We start from the raw sequence: 17,780 nt of genomic DNA on the forward strand, positions 1-17,780 counted from the left end.
TGTGTTTTGCCTACAGTCAAGCATGGTGGTGGGAGTGTCATGGTCTGGGGCTGCATGAGTGATGCCAGCACTGGGGAGCTACAGTTCATTGAGGGAACCATGAATGCCAACATGTACTGTGACATACTGAAGCAGCATGATCCCCTTCCCTTTGGAGATTGGGCCGCAGAGCAGTATTCCAACATGATACCGACCCCAAACACACTTCCAAGATGACCACTGCCTTGCTAAAGAAGTTGAGGGTAAAGGTGATTGACTGGCCAAGCATGTCTCCAGACCTAAACCCTATTGAGCATCTGTGGGGCATCCTCAAACGGAAGGTGGAGGACCGCAAGTTCTCTAACATCCACCAGATCCGTGATGTCATCATGGAGGAGTGGAAGAGGACTCCAATGACAACCTGTGAAGCTCTGGTGAGCTCTATGACCAAGAGGGTTAAGGCAGTGCTGGAAAATAATGGTGGCCACACAAATTAATGACACTTTGGGTCCAATTTGGACATTTTTCACTAAGACCCCTTTCACACTGAGGCACTTGTAAACTGCCAGTAAAACACTGAGCACTTTTGAAGAGCTTTTCAGGTGCTTTTGAAGCGCTTTCTATTCATTTCAAAAGAATTAATTGATTTTAATGAAAATAGGGTTTCGTGAGCTTTTCAGGTGCTTTTTTTAGAGTGAAAGTGCATGAAACGTGCCTCAGTGTGAAAGGGGTCTTAGGGGTGTACTCACTTTTGTTGCCAGTGGTTTAGACATTAATGGCTGTGTGTTATTTTGAGGGGACAGCAAAATTACTCTGTTATACAAGCTGTACACTCACTACTTTACATTGTAGCAAAGTAATTTCTTCAGTGTTGTCACATGAAGATATGATAAAATATTTACAAAAATGTGAGGGGTGTACTTACTTTTGTGACATACTGTATTTTTTGTAGTGTTCATTTAAGAAGGGCTGTCAAATGTGTACATGTGGCAGTGCTGGAGACCAACTATGATACTGCCAGGCCAGCTATATTTAAGTAGATGTAAACCATGTGAATAGAAGGTGATCTGTGTTAAACTGCCCTGGAAGTATTATAGTTTGTCCCAAGCTGTCACTTTTGATTGACACCTTGCTTTGCAGGTTAATGTAGAGACCTATATCTAAAAAGATATGTAAAATTAATACTATCGTTACATGTATGGCAGATGATTCATGTAGCAGTTGCTTTCTGGAATTCATCTGCCCTTAGCTCAGGTGTGTGGGCAGGAGGGTGTGCTTAGCTGAGAAAACCCCTCCTCCTCTCCAGAGAACTCCTGGGACATATGACATTATTTGCTTAGGCCTGGGAACCAGGACATAACTAAAAAAATGTAAACAAGCAAATATTATATACCTTCCTATCTACAGTATTTGCGTATGCTAGCATAAGGATTAGAAATAGTCAATATTGATTTAGAGATTGATCCAGAATACAATATTTTTCTTGATAGTGGTCCTTTAAGTATTCTAGCTCTTTGACTAACAGTGAGCCCAGAATTTTTGTTTTACAGCTAGCTTAGATGATAGAGCTGTTCATCCTATAGCATACAGCTACTTAGTTAAATACTGTGAAATACGTTCATTCTTAGTTAAAACAGAAGTTATTAAAGTCAATACTCTCATTACTGATGAAAAGAAAAACATGAGGTTTTTTATTTTAATATAAAGTGGTATTAAACCCAAAAGCAAACATTTATTATATTACAGCTTACCAATACTTAGATGTGGTTGCTGCATTTGTTTTCTTTTATAGGCATTTTTTATTTTCACCTGGTGATCCTGCCTGTCTGTTTTTTCAACAGAACAAGATAAACCATGTAACACTGAGAGGGGTGCTTACATCGATCAGTTTTATTATATAAAACCTTTATCCTTAACTGAAAAAAAAAGTTGCTGTAACTGCTTAAAAAGTGTTAGCTGAATTCAGGTTCAGTTGGTTAGTGTATCTAAATCTGCTAGTACATCAAACACTCCCCTCCCCCAGAATAACGAAGCTGCTGTTCTAAGGTAAGCTTCAATATATTGCATTTTTAGTTTTAGGTTTAATACCGCTTTAAGGTTAGTGGTGATTAGTAACAAGCTTTACATCAAACTTCAACAACAAATCGCAGCTCACTATAACTTGAGGATTTATACTGAATTGATTATTTACATATTCTTTATCCAAAGAAGTTATGTTATTCATATCTTCAATACCATGACATGGGCAAACAATCCTGAAATTTCTTGGGTATACAAGAGGAATCGGTTCTGAACTTTGTGAGTCCCAAACAATGATGGTCTTTCCCTTTTGGATTTTGAAAACCTTTTAAAAGAAGTATTTACTTTTTTTTTTTTTTTCAGATTCATACTTACCTAGGTGGATGCAGAATGCTGCATCTGTCACCTGCCGCCTCTTGCACTGAGAACTGAGCGATCAAACGCTGATGATCGCTCGGTTCTCACAGCTTCCTGAGCAGAGAGTTGGTTACTGTCAGTCACAGCTCTCGGCTCTGCCACGCTGCGCTCACTGGAGTTGCTGGGCATTGGAAGAGGCAGGAGTGGCCACCTCAGGCTCTCAAAGGCTCGCTAAGAGGTTGAGCCGGGTGACGCTCTAGGTATGTGGGCGGATCCCAATTTCATTGTCTCAATCTTGCCCGAGCCTGGTCCAGCTCTGTTATGTCAGCAGACAGTGGGCTTTAGAATGAACAAACTGTGCTCTTGTGATCCTGTGAAGCTTTGGCTGTACTTCTCCTTTAATTTCCCATTCTTAAAATTCCTTTTTTTCATCACTTTGGGCACTTTAGATCTTGGTGTATCTTCTCTGTAGATAAAATCACATACCAGCCATCACATATTCAGGTCTCCGATGACTGTTTGGAAACACAAGATTCCTCCTTATTGTGCTACATTCTTCCACTTCTGCGATACAAGTGGTTCCCTTGGCTTACAAAGATAGGCCCACTTATTTTTCTCACAGGCCCTCTTATGTTTTAGAGTAACCATAAGAGCGATGACCCTTTTCTCTGAGTACACAGCCTTTTTTCTTGACTGCTTTCCCTTAAAACCATGAAAAAATGATAGCTCATTTTTAGTTGGAAATAAAAAAAAATATATATATATTGCGGTTAGCATGTTTCTAATATTAATCCACTATATAAATAGGAAGATTGAAAAATGTTGAACATGTAAGCAACAGTTCAGAAGAAAAAAAAAACACATAAATAAGCATAGCCTTTTTTTAAATTTAATTCCTACATAAAAGCAGCACATTGTGTTCAAATAAAAAAGGCCTCCACTCAAATATTTGAATAGAGTGGATAATAGGTTGTGGCTGGTCTCTGTGCACCTGTGATTTCCTGCTCCAAGCACACTTGCAATGTACACTCCCTCATCCAGTGCTTAGGTGTCAGTTGTTTCTTAAGTCAAAATATACATGAATAATGAAGTGCTCATGAATCCCTCTCATGATGACGGCATGTGCAAATGATGGATTCTTGGCAGCATGATCATTGTGTACACATTGTAGCCATTTCATGCATTGTAATCACTGTGTCATTTTCACAAGTCTGTGCATCTTTTGCAAATATTTTGGATTATGTTCTAACATTTCTAATTCTTATCCATTCATATGTTTCCTAGTTTTTATAAGGCCACAGAGGAATTTGGAATCGGTGGATCCCCAGTTTACGATACGAAGAAAAATGGAGCAATTGAGAGAGGAGAAAGAACTCCTAGATAACCTACGTGAGGTAGCATACTAAGAATATATACTGTAAATGTTTAAAAAAAACTCTTTAACGACTATTAAAGTTAAAGTTTTTTTTTCCACAGCTTTAGTTACAGTGCTTACCTATAATAAAGTATGTGCCACGATGTGTAGGCTGTTGGATTTTGTAGAAATCTTTGCTACAGGACACGCCCCCCTTCTGCACACTCTTGCCCATTCTTCAACTGAGAAAATGTATTTCACTGATTTAAACTGCATGTAAGAGAATCTGATCAGTTATAGCATTCCTTCCTTCATTCGCTGATCTTTTAGGGCTCCTTCACAGGGATGTGTCCGTGTACGGAGCCTGCTCTGCTCAACGAGGGATCGCTCAGCCGATCCCCACTGAGCAGGAAGATGACAGGTCAGTCTCTGCACACTGTGCAGGGACCGACCTGTCAGAGCGCTGCTCTCCCCTATGGGGGATCAGATGAAGACAGACCGTAGAGCCCGTCGTCACCCGATCCGCAGATGGATGGAAAAATAGGTTTTTCCTCCGTCACATTTTTTCGGAGTGGGTCGGTTGTCAGCGGACATGTAACCGCTGACATCCGTCACGCCATAGAGGTCTATGAAGCATCCGTTCAGGTTCGCCTAAAAAATTTACAGGACCTGAGCGGAAAGTCCATGTGAAAGAGGCCTAACAGGCAGTCTAATTAGTGGAAAAAAGTTGCAGTAATTTTATAAAGCATTAAACATTTAATAAAGGCCAGCTTACCAAAGGGTAAAAAGACTTTAAATATACCTTCTGGAAATCAATACATGCAATACAATATTAAAACCAATTAATTTTTATTAAATGGTTCTAAAGGCTGAAGTTTTTTTTTACCTTCATGCATTCTGTGTCTCGGTCCTCCCCCCCCCCCCCCGATACTTACCTAAGCCCGGTCTCTATCCAGAGATGTGCACAAGAGGCTCTCTGAGGCTCTCCTGGGTCTCTTGCTCTTCATTGGCTGAGACGCAGGAGCCATTGGCCAGTGAGGTAGGAGTGGGGGCTGAGCAAAACACCCTGTGTCTTATGGACACAGCTTTCTTGGTAGCGAGCACATATGAGTGCTCCCATAGCAAACTGCTTTCTATAGGGGCACTTTGCAAGGGGAAGGGCCCCAGAGCCCCAGCCAGGGACCCAGGAATTGGAGGATCGGGGTTGCTCTATGCAAAACCATTGCAAGAGCAGGTAAGTATTACATGTTTGTTGTTTTTGTTTTATTTTTTTTATTTTTCCTTTACAAACACTTTAAATATGACAAGGACATCTTTGTATTTGTATGAAGTTTTATGGACCATGGAAGTAAAAATGTAATTTGCAGGCATTCTACAAAAAGATGGTATAAAAAGCTATACGGCGTATGCGTTTTGCAGAAATCACTGCTTCCTCAGGACCTCATGCGCCTTAAATGAGAGTATTGGTACTTGTGCTAAAGAAAACGCATAATACAGCTGTGGCCAAAAGTTTTGAGAATGACAAAAATATTAATTTTCACAAAGTCTGCTGCCTCTGTTTTTATGATGGCAATTTGCATATACTCAAAAATGTTATGAAGAGTGATCATATGAATTGTAATTAATTGCAAAGTCCCTCTTTGCCACGAAAATTAACTTAATCCCAAAAAAAAAAACATTTCCACTGCATTTCAGCTCTGCCACAAAAGGACCAGCTGACATCCATGTCTGTGATTCTCTTGTTAACACAGGTGTCAGTGTTGATGAGCACAAGGTAGAAAATCACTCTGTGATGCTGATTGAATTAGAATAACAGACTGTAAGCTTTAAAAGGAGGATAGTGCTTGAAATCATTGTTCTTCCTCTGTTAACCATGGTTACATGCAAGAAAACACTTGCAGTCGTCGTTGCTTTGCACAAAAAGGGATTCACAGGCAAGGATATTGCTGTTTCTAAGATTGCACCTAAGTCAACCATTTATCGGATCATCAAGAACTTTAAGTAGAGTGGTTCAGTTGTTGTGAAGAAGGCTTCAGGGTGCCCAAGAAAGTCAGGTGTCAGGACCATCTCCTACAGTTGATTCAGCTGCAGGTTCGGGGCACCAGCAGTGCAGAACTTGCTCAGGAATGGCAGCAGGCAGGTGTGAGTGCATCTGCACACACAGTGAGGCAAAGAGTTTTGGAGAATGGCCTGGTGTCAAGAAGGGCAAAAAACATCAGGGACAGACTGACATTCTGCAAAAGGTACAGGGATTGGACCATTGAGGACTGGGGTAAAGTGCTTTTTCTCTGATGAATCCCATTTCTGATTGTTTGGGGAATTCAGAAAAAAACCTTGTCCAGAGAAGAAAAAGTGAGCGCTACGATCAGTCCTGTGTCATGCCAACAATAAAGTATCCAGAGGCCATTCATGTGTGGGGTTGCTTCTCAGCCAAGTGAGTGGGCTCACTCACAATTTTCCAAGAACTGTTTGAAGAACAATGCCTTTTCCAGCATGATGGAGCACCTTGCCATAAGGCCAAAGTGATAACTGTGGCTTGGGGAGCAAAACACAGAAATTTTGGGTCCATGGCCAGGAAACTCCCCAGACCTTAATACCATTAAGAACTTGTGGGCAATCCTCAAGAGGTGTGTGAACAAAAAAAAAAAGCAACCCACAAATTCTAAGCATTGATTAAACAAATTCCAAGTATTGATTATGTAAGAATGGGCTGCCATCAGGGCGAATTGCAGAGATCTTTAAAAAAGAAGGGTTGACAGCAATGCAGATGTTTACTCTTTGCATAAGCTTAATGTAATTGTCAATAAAAGCCTCTGGCACTTATGAAATGCTTGTAATTAAACTTCAGTATACCATAGTAATATCTGACAAAAATATCTAAAAATACTGAAGCAGCAGACTGAAAATTATTATTTGTGTCATTCTCAAAACTTTTAGCCAATCAATGCAATTATAGCAGCAAATACAATCATATGAAAACCAAGTCAGAAAACACAAAACAAACAAAGAAAAAGTAGAAACCTGTCCAATATGACAAAGGGACAAATTTTTTTTTTTCCACCGCTCAACACTTATCTCCACTGTGGTATGGATGAGTCTCTCCAAGACATTGTTTCAATTATGTATTTTCTTTGATTTACAGTATCTCACAAAAGTCAGTACACCCCTCACATTTTTGTAAAGATTTTATTATATCTTTTTGAGTGACAACGCTGAAGAACTGACACTGTGCTACAATGTAAAATAGTAAGTGTACAGCTTGATTAACAGTGTAAATTTGCTGTCCCCTCAAAATAACTCAACACACAGCCATTAGCCACTTACGGACCGCCGCACGCCGATATACGCCCTAACTTTGAAGAGGAATATCATTGTTATGGCAGCAACTACCTGCCATAACCCCAGTATCCTTTTCTTAAGCCGGCGGTCCAATTTCCAATAAGAGTGGTCTCTGCGGCAGAGTCGCCACAAGATCACTTTTTATTGGTGCCGGGAGAGGGCCCCTCCACTGCTTACTGGAACCGTCGGCAGCAGCGGGGGCGATCAGGTGGTGTCCCTTGCTGGTTATGGAAACGAGTATTCTCCAGGATGTTAGAAATTTTTTTTATAATGTTTGGGGGTTCTAAGTAATTTTCTAGCAAAAAAAATGGTTTTAACTTGTAAACAGCAAATCTCAAAAAGAGACTTGGCCCTTAAATGGTTAATGTCTAACCGCTGGCAACAAAAGTGAGTACACCCCTAAGTGAAAATGTTCAAATTGGGGCCCAAAGTGTCAATATTTTGTGCGGCCACCATTATTTTCCAGTACAGCCTTAACCCTGTTGGGCATGACTTTTTTTTTATTGCATTTTAGTGTAAATATGAGATGTGAGGGCTTTTTGACCCCAAGTCTCATATTTAAGAGGTCCTGTCATGCTTTTTTTTCTATTACAAGGGATATTGTAATATTTCTTGTAATAGGAATAAAAGTGACACGATTTTTTTTTTTTTTTTTAAAAGAACAGTGTAAAAATACAAAATATAAGGTAGAATAAATAAGATTTTTTTTTTTTAAACACGCCCCGTCCCGCCGAGCTCACGTGCAGAAGTGAACATGAGTAGCGCCCGCATATAAAAACAGTATTCAAACCACACATGTGAGGTATCACCGCGATCATTAGAGCGAGAGCAATAATTATTGCCCTAGACCTCCTCTGTTACTCAAAACATGCAATTTTTTTAAATGTTGCCTATGGAGATTTTTAAGGGTAAAAGTTTGTCGCCATTTCACGAGCGGGTGCAATTTTGAATTGTGACATGTTGGGTATCAATTTACTCTGCGTAACATTATCTTTCACAATATAAAGAAAAAATTGGGCTAACTTTACTGCTGTCTTCTTTTTTTCTTTAATTAAAAAAGGTGTGTTTTTTCCAAAAAAAGCGCGCTTGTAAGGCCGCGTACACATGCGGGGACTGTTCGCCCAACTTTGTCCCTCAAACGGTTTCGGCAAACAGTCCGCTCAAAATTAGCATGGACGGACATGGCCACACACGACGAACGAACAGTTTGCTGAAACCGTGCGCGATGACGTGAACGGCACGTACGACGGGACGAAAAATACGACGTCCTATACACTGCATTATAACTTTCGGCGTGTAAATCCTTTCTGAGCATGCGCGGAACTTAGTTTGACGAACAAGCCTACACACGAGCGGACTGTTCGCTGAAACAAGGTTTCAGCGGACAGTTTTTCGGAAATTCCGAAAAACCTTGTTCGTCAAACTGTCCGCTGAAAGCCCACACACGAGCGGACTGTCCGCCCAAACACTGTTCAGCGGACAAAGTTGGGCGAACAGTCCGCCCGTGTGTACGCGGCCTAAGACCGCTGCGCAAATACGATGTGACAGAAAGTATTGAAACGACCGCCATTTTATTCTCTGGGGTGTTCGAATTTTTTTTATGTATTTTTTGGGGGTAATTTGGTAAGTAATTTTCTAGTGAAAAAAAAACAGTTTTTAACTTGTAAACAACAAATCTCAAAAAGAGGCTCAGTCCTTAAGTGGTTAATGTCTAAATTGCTGCCAACAAAAGTGAGTACACCCCTAACTTAAAAAGGTCCAAATTGGACACAAAGTGTCAATATTTTGCGTGGCTACCATTATTTTCCAGCACTGCCTTAATCCTCTTGGGCATGGAGTTCACCAGAGCTTCACAGGTTGCCACTGGAGTCCTCTTCTACTCCTCCATGATGACATCACAGAGCTGGTGGATTTTAGAGACCTTGCTCTCCTCCGTTTGAGGATGCCCCACAGATGCTCAATAGGGTTAATGTCTGGAGACATGCTTGGTCAGTCCATCACCTTTACCCCTAGCTTCTTTAGCAAGCAGTGGTCGTCTTGGAGGTGTGTTTGGGGTCATTATCATGTTAAAATACTGCCCTGCGGCCCAGTCTCCTAAGGGATGGGATCATGCTCTGCTTCAGTATATCACAGTACATGCTGCCATTCATGGCTCCCTCAATGAACTGTAGCTCCCTAGTGCCTGCAGCACGCATGCAGCCGCAGACCATGACACTCCCACCACCATACAAGACACACTTGTCTTTGTACTCCTCACCTGGTTACTGCCACACATGCTTAACACCATCTGAACCAAATAAGTTTATCTTGGTCTCTTCAGACCACAGGGCATGGTTCCAGTAATCCATGTCCTTAGTCTGCTTGTCTTCAGCAAACTGTTTGCGGGCTTTATTGTGCATTATCTTTAGAAGAAGCTTACTTCTGGGATGACAGCCATGCAGACCAATTAGATGCAGTGTGCGGCATATGGTGTGAGCACTGACAGGCTGACACACAAACCCATTCAACCTCTGCAACAATGCTGGCAACATGCATACGTCTATTTCCCAAAGACAACCTCTGGATATGATGCTGAGCACATGCACTCAACTTTTGACCAACCATGGTGAGGCCTGTTCTGAGTGGAACCTGTCAAACTGCTGTATGGTCTTGGCCACCGTGCTGCAGCTCAGTTTCAGGGTCTTAACAATCTTCTTAAAGCCTAGGCCATCTTTATGTAGAGCAGCAATTCTTTTTTTTAGATCCTCAGAGAGCTCTTTGCCATGAGGTGCCATGTTGAACTTCCAGTGACCAGTATAAGAGTGAGAGCGATAACACCAAATTTAACATACCTGCTCCCTATTCACACTTGAGACCTTGTAATGAGTCGCATGACACCAGGGAGAGAAAATGGCTAATTGGGCCAATTTGTACATTTTCACTTAGGGGTGTACTCACTTTTGTTGCCAGCGGTTTAGACATTAAAATGGCTGTGTGTTATTTTGAGGGGGCAGAAAATTTACACTGTTATTCAAGCTGTACACTCACTACTTTACAAGTGTCATTTATTCAGTCACATGAAATATAATAAAATGTTTCAAAAAATGTCAGGGCTTTACTCACTTTTATGAGATACTGTATTTTTAGCACACGTACCAATGCTCTTATTTAAGACTGGAAGTAAAAGGAAGTAGGGGTTTCTGCGGAACGCATAGACTGTATACCTTCTTATACCATCTCTTTTGTATAGCACCTGCAAATTATTATTTTTTTTAATTACTTTGTCTTTGTATGAAGTTTTATGGACCATGGATGTCCTCCTTGTATTTAATAGAGATTGGTTTTTAATCGTCTTTCGGAGGTATAGTTTAAGTCCTGTTTTTTTTGCTCAATGGGACTCTGGCTTGTGTAAACTTTGGGATGATACTTCTCGGGACATTAATCATTTTAACCACTTGCTTACTGGTCACTTAAACCCCCCTCCTGCTCAGACCAATTTTCAGCTTTCAGCTCTCTCGCTCTTTGACAATTGCGCGGTCATGTAACACTGTACCCAAATGAAATTTTTATCATTTTTTTGTGCCTCTTCCTCTTCAGGACCGATGTCCCTTCAACAGAAGCCAATGATTGGCTTTTATTTCTGATAGCGTGAGGATAAAAAAAGATTACCGAGCTTCTGTTTACATCACGTGAGCAGCTGTCATTGGTTGACAGCTGATCATGCAGTAAGGGGCCGCGATCGGCCCCTTACTCCGATCTGTGATCACCCAAGTCTCATTGCGGGTCACGTGCAAGGGGGAGGAAGTCTATTGATGGCCTCCCGGCAAAGTAGGTCCACGCTGTAGCAGTCATTCGGCTATAGAGCAGACGGGAAGAGGTTAAGAAGTGGTTCATTTTGAACTTCACTATTTCAAATTTTTTGTATTGTAACGTTTAAAAACCCTTCTATGGATAGATTAAATTGACATTAAAGTGTTACTTCATGTCATAGTGGTTGTACTCCTAGAGTTACGAATTGCTTAAAAATTGAGTGAAAACGTGCAAATCACAAAACGGGGTCTTTTGATAAATGTATCCAAGTACATTTCAAACTAAATTCATTTGATTCAATAAACTCGTGGGTGAAAGTTGTATGAATATTGGGGAAATCTGTTATTAAAATGATAAACTATGGACCCCCTGCAGGTTTATGTTTTATAATGTGCTAGTATGTGCTGCGTAATAGCACATTATGACAGACTTCTACCAGTCAAAGGATGACCTTCAGCCCTGTGATGTCAGCAGTCGGGTGCTTTCATCTTCACCCATCTTTGTTCTGGGTTTGCCCTGTTTGGCTGCTTGAATGGCCAGGCTGTAATGATGTCTCTGTGTGCTGTAAATGTATGTTGAGCTGCTCATTTTAAATGATAGCAGACAAGCAGAGTCACAGAATTTATAACAAAAGAGACGGATACTTATGGCTTGTATTAGAAAATTTAGTTTTTTTACCACTTTTTATAGATTTCTAAATCTGTATTTGGAAATGTTTCAAGTATTTGAATATCTACAAAAATCAAGTCTGCCATCCCTATACCCATGTGCTATGTTACTAAATGCTGCAAGGCTTTTCAATATAGAACGCTGTTCACCCTTTTATTGTACTTTTACCAACGTCACACAGTGCCCCTTTATTGTAGCAGCCACTGGGATCATATTACCAGAGGCGTGGCACCCTTCCATCCACAGAAAACCTCCCTTCGCTACTGTGTACTTTCCCTTCTTGCTGCTTGCAGCCTCTTCTTTACAACCCCTCGCTTAAAGAAGGTATGGCAAGAAAACATACAAGTCATAACATACTCCGTGTCAATAATATAAGCTGTTTAAGGTTTAAAAACATTGAATCATTTTATGTTTGTTCTTGGTTCCAGAATATTGAAATCAGATTAAAGATCTGTCTTCCTGAAGATCTAGGATCAGCTTTGATGGATGGAGTTGTTCTGTGTCACTTAGTGAATCAAATCCGCCCCCGGTCAGTAGGGAGTATCCATGTACCCTCTCCAGCTGTTGTAAGTCTAAATTAAAATGTATTTTGCTGTACAGATTTTGACCAGATGTTACTTCTGAAGAACAACAAGTGGTCTGTGTGGTCAGTTTAATTGACTGCATCTGGATCCAAGTTGGCTTTGTCATCAGTCTCTTCCTCTATGATATCATTAAATAACCAGGAAGACCCAAAGATGTTCAACAAAAAAGCAAAAGTTTGGTGGCAGCAAGATGCTGTGTAAAGATTGGGCCATACTGTTTCTGAGCTTAAACAGACATACACACGCTTACGGCAGTATGAGTGAAGATGTGTATCTTTTATGTCTGCGCCGCTGCCACTGATTGCACACTGTTGATGGTGACATCACCTCCTGAACGAGTCACTCATGCAGTGGCAATGCAAGCTCAGAACCTAGGCATTCAGAAAGTGGTATTAACCACTTCGTCCCTCGCACCTGTTTACCCTATGGACCAGACCGTATTTCACGTCTATGCTTCTGTTCATAAGTCAATAACTTTGTAATTACTTATGATAAAGAATTGATACATATATTGTTTTTTTTTGGGCGGGGGGGGGGGGCTGTCAAACAGAGCTTTCTCGTGACCCTAAAGTCCTCTGAGAATTTTTATAATTTATTTGCATTTTAAGGGGAAAAAAGAGTAAAAATCTGAAAAAATATATATTTTTTCAAATTTGATCAGTAATATTTTGAACACATGTACCATTAATGCGAGGAAAACATAGATTTTATTCTGCTGCTTGTTCTATTTACTGCAACATTAACATTACATTTTAGGTGAAAAGCATGTTAAAGTTATTTACAAATTTTGTTTTTTTGCATACCTTTCATTTTTCTCATATTGCATCAGTAATTTATAGTTCTTAATGCTTTAAAATAAAACAGATATACCCTAAACCACATATTTTTAACAGTAAATCCTTAAAGATAACAATGTATATATGTGCATTATAGAAAATGTTTCCAGCAAATAATTTAAAATGGAAACATGGAACAGGAGATGAAACTGTTAAATAGTGATTATACTGGTTAAAATGAAAGGGTTAAGTAGTAAAAAATAGCGCATTCTGGTTAGTCAAGAGTTAACTCCCTGTGCACATAATAAAAGCTTTCCTCTGTCAGCTGCAGCTCTCTCTCACAAATCTGACAGGGAATACAGGAGATAAGCTAGCTACTATGTTACTTGTTGTTTTGGATTAAAATGTTACATTGAATTCTCACTGAGCTTGTCTGTCAGAGTGATCATCCAGTGAAAAAGGCATCTGACTAGCTCTCAGTCATAGGCTCTCAGGGGCTATGCACAGTAGCTGAGTAGAAGGAAATAAGAAAAGATGCAGGGCGTACAAGACACGTCCTGTGTACAGAGGAGAGGGTTTTATGGATGTTTATAAGACGCCCAAGGTAGGCAACTGGGTAAGCCCAAATTCGAAAATGTAATCTATTGCACCTTGTAAGTCATTAGATGTGGTGGCTGCATTAGTTCTTTTTTTTTTCCCTCTGTTTTTACCTGGTGATCTGGCCAGTAACACATCTCCTTCATTAGAGTGCCCCCACTCTGAATAAAGGTGCACAGGTGGCACATTTGGACAGCAGCATTGTCAGCCCAGAGGGAGGGAAGTGTTCGATTTACTAGCAGATTTAAATACTCTAGCAATTTGAAGTCAAACTCCAGCAAACATTTTTCCTTTTGGGATACAGGTTTTACATTAAAAAAAGCAGATTATTGTAAGCACCCCTGTCAGTGGTAAATAGTTTGTCTCATCTCTGTAACTGGTGCATTTTCTGGAGAGCCTGTTCTTTTGAAACACAACAGACATACTGTCTGGATCAACTAATGGAAAGCCTAAAAAAGAAATGCAGCCATCATATCTAAGAATCGGTAAGCTTCAATATAATAATTTTGGGCTTTTGGGTTTACTACTGCTTTCAGTCATTCATAATGACTGAAAGTTGAGGCCGTTCTGCACCTGCACTGCTGACACTTCCTGCATATTGTTGTTTACATGCCAGTTCTGAATTCACTAGGCAATGACGCCACATATCCATATAAAGCTGTAGGCATGTAAACATTAGCACAAACATTTACATGTGTATAATGTAAGATAAAGTCAAAATCGGGCTGTTAATGAAAATGTCTACCGTTTTACTGACTAGAAGGAGCTGTGTGACTGGGCCCATATCATACAATGCTGCTGCATTCAGATCTTTATAAATTACAGGCCCTGAATGCAGCGCACTGTACAACCATGTGCATGAACCCTAATCTATTCTATAATGATGTGATAATATGATTGGAAACAGATTGGTGAATACTGTAGAAAAAGGCATGTGTTTTCTTGTGCCTAGGCCAGTATGGCTAAATCTTTAACAAAACAACTCTAACAATAGTGCTGAATTTTTAACATGAACATTTTTTTTCTTTTTGCAGCCCAAACTCAGTATGGCTAAATGTAGGAGAAATGTGGAAAATTTTCTAGAAGCATGTAGAAAACTGGGAGTACCAGAGGTAAATATTTTAATATTAAGCATATTACTGTATTTTATTAAAGGCTAAGCATGTGAATGTAAGTTACATTTTATTAGTAGTTTTATTCACCGAATCATACCCATTGCTTCTGCATTAGCCCATGCTTTGTTTTGTTTATCATGACAAATAATGCAACTAAGATTGGAGTTAACCGTCTGTGCATTTTTTTTGTTTTGTTTTTTTATAATGCTTAATCAGATGTGGCTAACCATAACCTTGGAAATGAAAAAATAAAATGTTACCTGCATTTGTAAGAAAATGTTGATCCGTCAATCGACTTGGGTACAATTAGCATGTCAGATTCTAAGCATGTGATTATTGCCAGTGGCTATAGCTGCTAGCAGTAATCCCTGTGTTCTCCCAGGAGGGGAAAATGCCCCTGACCCCCTACCCTCTACCCCGCCCCCCTCCACCGCCAGGAGAACACAATAGTGCAGCGGGAGGGATCCCCCCTTCAACACTGACTGAAATCCAGTTCATTGCTAAGCCAGGTGACTGACAGGCTTCTGGTATAGTGGCACTTCACCGTAGGGATTGCAGCTGACATTCAAACAAAGCAGCTTAGTTCTACAGCATATGTCATCATACACAGGGATGCATTTCAGTGAATTTTGGTCTCAAGATACCTGCTGTAGCACTAAACTGAGCAATTTCTAAAAATCAAAACTTGCTGGCTTAGAAAATACTGATCTATAGTTTTTCAATGGTGTGACATAATGTAAAAGATGATTCATGGCTTGTTGTTAAATGATACATAATTTTATTTTTCATTACTGTAAGTCAGGGGTCCTCAAAGGACCAAATTACTGTCCTTCAGACTTTAGGGGTGCCAAACTATGGCCAATGAGAGTAGAAAATGCCTTGGTGTTAGTATATGTAAACATTACCCCAGGATCAGGGGTCAGTGAGAGTAAAAATGCCCCAAATTTAGTGATCAGTGGAAGTAAGAAATGACATAGTGCCCGTGTTCAGTGGGGTGAGGAGAAATAATGCCCAGTTGTTAGTGTTATTAATAAGTACATATTTGTGAGGGGGAATCATGCCAAATTGATGTCCCATTGTAGGTGTCATTGGCAGAAATCCTGCCCCATGGCTAGTGTCAAGTAAAAGGAAAATGAAAATAGTTTGTGTCAGGAGGAGGAATTGTGTCCTGTTGGTTTCAGGGGGAGAAATGATGCCCCAGTAGATGTCATGTGGAGTAATTGTGCCCCATTGTCAGGAGAAGGAATTGTGCCGCATTGTTTGCGTCAGGAGAAGAAATTGTGCCCAATTGTTCTTGTGAGGGGGAGGAATTGTGCCTTATCGTTTGTCATGATGGGGGGGGGCCTCATTGTCTGGTGGTGGTGGTGGGGAATGTTGCCTCATTATTGGTGTGAGGGGGAGGAATTGTGCCTCATTGTTTGTCATGGAGTCCCCCTACCTGTGCTCTCTGCTCCTCCCTTTTCCTGTTGGTGCCCCTATAGCAAGCCGTGTATTTTAGGGGCACCCGTGCAGGCGCACTTCTGATCCGGGATGTGTGCGTCTATAGACATGCACAGAGCAGCTTGGCCGTGTCACCTGCTCCCTTCTCACAGGATTTGAGTGGCAGCAGCGGGAGCCATTGGTTGAGGCTGCTGTGACACCAGGAAGTAAAGGGAGAAGACTTGCTGCCAGGGGCAGTGCTGGATCAAGTCAATTACAGATTTCAAACTGATTTCTGACCACTTTTTAGCATCATGTGTTCACTTCACACACCCAGTCACCCAGTGTAATAAATACAGTCTGCCATCTTAGTTTTGCAAGTAAACGGCTTAGATTTAGGTTTTTACAATCTCCCATTTCTAAGATTCACAAGCTGTTTTTGGCTTATCTTGTTAATATTTGCAACATTTTTAAATTGATAAACTGTCTTTACTTAAGAATAGTGAAAGAAAGGTATGGCGCTAACTCACATTCTGAATAAATCATTGAAATTAGTGATAAAGTCCATATATGAGAGGTAACTATAAATATATAGTTCAAAAAAATATGCAATAAACAAAAAAATGTATTTGCGATAAAAAAAAAAAAAAATACCAAGAAAATCTTCATAAAGTAGTCCAATCACTGTTATGCCAAAGAAAGGTGCAGGTTAATCCAAGCTAATGTGTGAGAAATGCAAACTCACCAGAACCTCAAAATAAATATGCCTTGCAACAATTTGTAATCTTTCAACCATCAATGAATATGGCCGCCCTTACTGACATCCCATCTGGTTTCTTGGTTTCCTTTTGTGATTTGGAACGCATGCCGAGAGACTGCGAGCATAACATAACCAACTAAGCTGTACATGTTGGTGCTGACTTGCAGCACCCCCAAATGTAAGTGTACATTTTTTACTCAATTGATTGTACTTACCTTTTAGTAAACATATTGCGCTATGATTTTCAATATGTTCCTCCTGAGCCTTAATGTTTGACCATTGCAAGGAGATGCCTTTGTGGTTAAAGAGCCAGAGCGTCCATCCATATACATGGTGGTTGAAAGATTACAAATTGTTGCAAGGCGTATTTATTTTGAAGTTCTGGTGAGTTTGCATTTCTCACACACTGTGATGGGGCACAATTGAAAGGATTAACTTCCTGCACCTTTCTTTGGCTCACAGTGATGGGACTACTTTATGAAGATTTTCTTGAGATTTTTTTGATTATCGCAAATACATTTGTTTTTGTATATTGCATATTTTCATGAACTATATATCTCATACTCATGTCAACGATTTATTCATTTATAAAGTTATTTAGAATGTGTTAGTGCCTTACTTTTCCTTCACTATTTTTATGTTTCAGAGTGGTTCATTCTACTTTAAAAGGGGCAGCTGCACTCAAAGTATATAGTAACAAGATTGGCGCCACTACTTGTCACTTTATTTATTCACATTTGTCTGTACTTAAGGCCTCATCCACATTGCAACTGTCAAACGCCCATTTAACAGGCTTTTGCCTTTTTTTTCTGCCCCTAAATGCCCCCCCCCCCCCCCTCCTGTTAGCTATGTGTCCAGGCACACATATTCATTTAGGGGCAGGAATCTGTATGCACCAAAACCTTGTTCAGAAGAGGAATGTTTGGGCAGAAAAAACACCAGACGCACCTAATTGCATCTAAATACTAGGCACGTTTAGCTCTTGAGCATTTATTCATTTCAATGTCCAGAATAAATTAATAT

The 17,780-nt window shown here is 40.2% G+C and overlaps 1 protein-coding gene across 3 annotated transcripts in view; it reads left to right on the forward strand.

Moving 5' to 3' along the window:
• LRCH1 (leucine rich repeats and calponin homology domain containing 1) overlaps positions 1 to 17,780 on the forward strand; it is a 310,046-nt gene that overhangs the window by 252,282 nt on the left and 39,984 nt on the right. For all 3 annotated transcript variants that reach the window (XM_077483249.1, XM_077483251.1, XM_077483250.1), the window contains 3 exons: positions 3,640 to 3,749; positions 11,935 to 12,072; positions 14,498 to 14,575. In XM_077483249.1, the coding sequence (XP_077339375.1) occupies positions 3,640 to 3,749; positions 11,935 to 12,072; positions 14,498 to 14,575 (326 nt within the window). The remainder of the gene's footprint in view (positions 1 to 3,639; positions 3,750 to 11,934; positions 12,073 to 14,497; positions 14,576 to 17,780) is intronic.

This window comes from Lithobates pipiens, unplaced genomic scaffold, assembly GCF_037356315.1.
Source record: "Lithobates pipiens isolate NorthernLeopardFrog02 unplaced genomic scaffold, aLitPip1_a1.2 Scaffold_16, whole genome shotgun sequence".
Taxonomy (NCBI): Eukaryota; Metazoa; Chordata; class Amphibia; order Anura; family Ranidae; genus Lithobates; species Lithobates pipiens.